Genomic DNA, 4,551 nt, shown 5'->3' with positions numbered 1-4,551 from the left:
GCAACTGGCTACAAAAAAACTCTTCAAAAATATCAAAGTCAAGAAACACAAAAGAGATTGAAGATTATTCCAGATGAAAAGATACTGAAATGACATGACAAGTAAATAATGTGTCATACTGATTGGACTGGAAAAAAGCGACATTATTGATCAATTGGCAGAATTTGAATATGGACTGTGCATTAGGTAATAGTACTGTTCCAAAATTATATTTCATAGTTTTATTAAGTGTACTGTGTGTATGATAGAATATATGTATTTACTATAAAAAGTACATACTCTATTATTACATTTATTTAAAGCTCAAGAACAGGCAAAATTAACACATCATTTCTGATAGAAATCAGAACGGTAGTTACCTATGCTGGATGGAGATTGATTGAAAGGAGCCCATAAGGACCTTTTGTGATGGAAATGTTTTATATCTTGATCATTTTCATGGATATACAGGTGTATATAGTTTCCAAAACTCATGTGTTTACTTAAGACCTATACATTTCATTGTATGTAAACCATACCGACAAAAAAATTAGGCTAAAGAACACTTTCCTAAACAGATAAAAACACTCGAGTTTACAGTGCTTACTGTAAAATCAGTGCAAAGAAACTTACAGCTAAACACCAGCCTAAAATCCAAAAATCAAGGAATTAGAAGGACAAACAAAAATAACCTCGATCCTCCCAAGCACTAAGGACGGGTTATGTACCACGAATAACAATCATGATGACATCTAACTTCTCTGTAAATTTAAATACAGAGTACGATGAGGCAATGTCTGCAGTGTCTTAAAGGCAAAAGCACAGATTTTTCATTTTAATATTTTAAAGTTCTTTTATCGTCTCTGATAGTAAGAGACAAATGCTTGCAATCCAAGGACACTGCAATACGCTACGTAGGAATGCATCTGGGAGAAAAAAAATCCTACTCTGGGCCTTCTCCAGCCACCTGAAACAAGAGTTGGATGCAGTGAGATGCAGGAATTTGGGGACGAATAGGTGGTAGAGGAACATAGGGAAGGGCAGCAGCTCAGCCCCCACCGACTGCCAGGAGAACCCCCACAGCTGGCCTGCCCGGCCACAGAACCAGGCTGCAAAGCAACACTTCCCTAAGGGTTATTTGGAACTGTTAACAGTTATCTTTCCCTGATGGAATTACAGGCTATCCTCAGTTTTGTTTTCCCCCTTCCTTTTATCTATACTTTCCGATTTTTCAACTAAGATATATTACTTTTATAGTCGAAATTAAAAACTAAAAAAAAATCTAGTAATCATTATAGGACAAATCCTTTAAGGGAGCACAAAAATTCTTTTATAAAACAAAACACTTGCCCTCTAGCAAGGTTTATTACCAGACTCAGAAATCCTGTTGCATGTGGTCACGATTATGTCAAAATGACCCACTTATGCCTAGAAAAAATGTGTCACAATGTTGATTTGTATGCCTGAGGCTGGTTGGCCTATTGGTAACTTTTATTCTTTCGATTTTTATACATTTCCTTTAATATGCATGTATCTCTTCGTTAGTGGAAATACATATTAAAAAGGAACATGCATTTGTGATTATTACCATATAATAAGAGGAAAATAGTCCATTTATGTGACAGAAAAATAATGGAATATGAAAATGTGATCTTTGTTAAACATATGAGAAATTCCTAAGGAAACTTCTCTTAAGATTAAGATCCCAGTTTGCTTGTGACAGTTCTGGGTCACGCCTGTTCTTTTGGCGTAATTATTAGCAGTACCCATTTCACTCTCAGAATTGTCCCAGATTGGATGTTAAATTATATGGCCACCCTACTGAAGATACTTTTAGAGATGTTTAACATATAATATTGAATACAAACTTTATTTAGCTTCTACCGTTCTCAGAGACTTCATGGAAATTTACATGTAATTACCATTTGTAATTAAAACCATAAAAGATTATTTCCTATGGGAAAATGATGAATATGAGATAATCAGTCTCCCAGTAGTTTCATTTATTCCTCTAAACAATTCTCTAGTGAGAAATCCCTAAATAACCTGAGGGAAGTAAAAAGCTAAAGTGACTGTTAATTTTTTTGGAGGTGGGTGGATTTCCTCTCTGTTTATAACTTTGGGTGGGGATAGATGAGTTTTGAACTGGAGACTTCTTGGGAGGTGCCATTGTTTATCCTGAACATCTGGGGTGCATTACCGTTGCTCTTGTTACAACAATCAGGAAATATTAAAGCGATTTGTAGAAGCTTGCTAATGCGATGCTTACCAGTTTTGAAAGGAGTGAAATCTCATCCTGATTGGGATTTCACTTTATCAATAAAACCAGACCTTTGTAGGCAGTCTTTAACAACCACTACATCTGCCTCCTAACCACTGAATAAGTGTATTTGGGATTTGTTTAATTATCTGTATGTGCCACTTCCTTCCACAATTTGTTTTCCTGCAGATGGAACTCCCAAAATTATTTCTGCCTTCAGTGAGAAGGTGGTGAGTCCAGCAGAACCGGTTTCCCTCATGTGCAACGTGAAGGGAACACCTCTGCCCACCATCACGTGGACGCTGGACGACGACCCGATCCTTAAGGGTGGCGGTCACCGCATCAGCCAGATGATCACGTCGGAGGGGAACGTGGTCAGCTACCTGAACATCTCCAGCTCCCAGGTGCGGGACGGGGGCGTCTACCGCTGCACGGCCAACAACTCTGCGGGAGTCGTCCTGTACCAGGCTCGAATAAACGTAAGAGGTGCTTGTCAAATCAGCTCCTCAAAAAAACACACATAACTCATTGTAGTGGAGGAGAAGGTTTCTGCATGCACTGAGCGGAGTCTTGGAATGCCAAAACGGATTAACTGTTGCTTCCCGTTTCCTACCCTTTCCTTCCTACTCAGGAATGGCACTGACTGGGTTAATGTTGGAAATGACATGTTGGTTTCTCTAGTCAGCTTGTTCCCTTTTTCTACTCCTAGAGTCGTCCACTCGATCTTTCCTGTTCTGGTTTATGCTGTGCATGCTTTTTCCTTTCTCCTTTTCTTCTGTTACTACATCCATGGTAACCCTTCATGTACATGGTATTAAACTTGCATTCATAGTGCAACATGGCATAACCTGCATCTTCATCCTATATTTTATAGAGGGAGTTAAACAATTGATCAGTTGCTACCAGCATTTTCACCAAGATCGCATGGTTGTTCAGTGTAGACTAGTTCCTTTCTATTGCCTTTTATTGCCTTTTATCTTGTAGATTGCCTTTTATCTTGTAATTCACATTTTAATAGAAGTAGCTGATAAAGTATTTAACACTCATCCAATTCATTTGAAAATAAGAAAAGGAAAAAAAAAACCTTCTTAGGAGAAAATACCACATGCAAAAATATTCATTTCACCGAAAAAGATATGCTTACATGAAAATAATCTATACATTTTCAACTCAAGGAAAAGTGTACCCATTTCTCCACACGACATGTACACTTAAATTATTTTCAAGAGTTTCTTTGTGTCTCTCCAGGGCCTGCAAGCATTCGACCAATGAAAAACATCACAGCAATAGCAGGACGGGACACGTACATTCACTGTCGAGTGATTGGCTATCCATATTACTCCATCAAATGGTACAAGAACTCTAATCTGCTTCCTTTTAACCACCGCCAAGTGGCGTTTGAGAACAACGGAACCCTCAAGCTCTCCGACGTGCAGAAGGAGGTGGATGAGGGGGAGTACACGTGCAACGTGCTGGTTCAGCCGCAGCTCTCCACCAGCCAGAGCGTCCACGTGACGGTGAAAGGTAAACCATGCTCTCCCCGTGTCCACACAACCCGCTCCGTAGCCTGGGTGTTTCACTACACCGGCAATTAGGAGAGGAGCAATCTACGAATCTGCATATTTACAGTAGGATAGCTGTAAAGACTGGAGAATGACATTTACAGCAGGTGTTCTCTCTACTACTGAATTTTTACAGGACCTATAGTTGATGTAATTTTCTCTCCATGTGAGGTTTTAGCTTGGTTTCCCAGAGGACACGTGTTGTTAACATTTCCGTAGGAAAAAAAAGCCCATATTGGCTTGGGTATCTAGTTATCTGTCAGATAACTGTAAAACACAATTCTTTCTTTTCCTAAAACCTCCTACAAGTGAATTCTTGTAGGACCCAACTGGAAGAGATTTTCTGTTAATGGATGAGGATTTCAAACAAACTTCTCATCCAGAGTAGATGAGCAGATCAAATATCAATATAGGAAGTATATGTTTAAAGGATGCCACAGAAAGTTTTCCTGATTAAATTATTCTTTACATCATGATGTGGATTGTCATGGGATCTGTCAGGATAATCTTTGGAGATGCTGCAATTCATCCCCAATCTCTTTAGCATTAAAGACCAATAAAGTGACAAGAGTGACAAGACCCACCTGAGGACCTGGACTCTGAGAAGAACTCATTTCTTCTATTCCCCCAAGTCAGTTTCCTTAGCTGAATATAAATGAGCAGATCAAATATCAATATAGGAAGTATATGTTTAAAGGATGCCACAGAAAGTTTTCCTGATTAAATTATTCTTTACATCATGATGTGGAT

The 4,551-nt window shown here is 38.7% G+C and overlaps 1 protein-coding gene across 1 annotated transcript in view; it reads left to right on the top strand.

Moving 5' to 3' along the window:
* The window catches only part of DSCAM (Down syndrome cell adhesion molecule), an 834,101-nt gene that overhangs the window by 551,720 nt on the left and 277,830 nt on the right, over positions 1 to 4,551 (top strand). Inside the window, exons 6-7 of the mRNA XM_012640078.1 lie at positions 2,429 to 2,725; positions 3,488 to 3,763. Of these exons, the coding sequence (XP_012495532.1) occupies positions 2,429 to 2,725; positions 3,488 to 3,763 (573 nt within the window). The remainder of the gene's footprint in view (positions 1 to 2,428; positions 2,726 to 3,487; positions 3,764 to 4,551) is intronic.

Source organism: Propithecus coquereli, unplaced genomic scaffold (genome assembly GCF_000956105.1).
Source record: "Propithecus coquereli isolate 6110/MARCELLA unplaced genomic scaffold, Pcoq_1.0 Scaffold148, whole genome shotgun sequence".
Taxonomy (NCBI): Eukaryota; Metazoa; Chordata; class Mammalia; order Primates; family Indriidae; genus Propithecus; species Propithecus coquereli.
The sequence above is the reverse complement of the archived record's forward strand: the minus strand, read 5'-3'. Positions and strand labels throughout refer to the sequence as shown.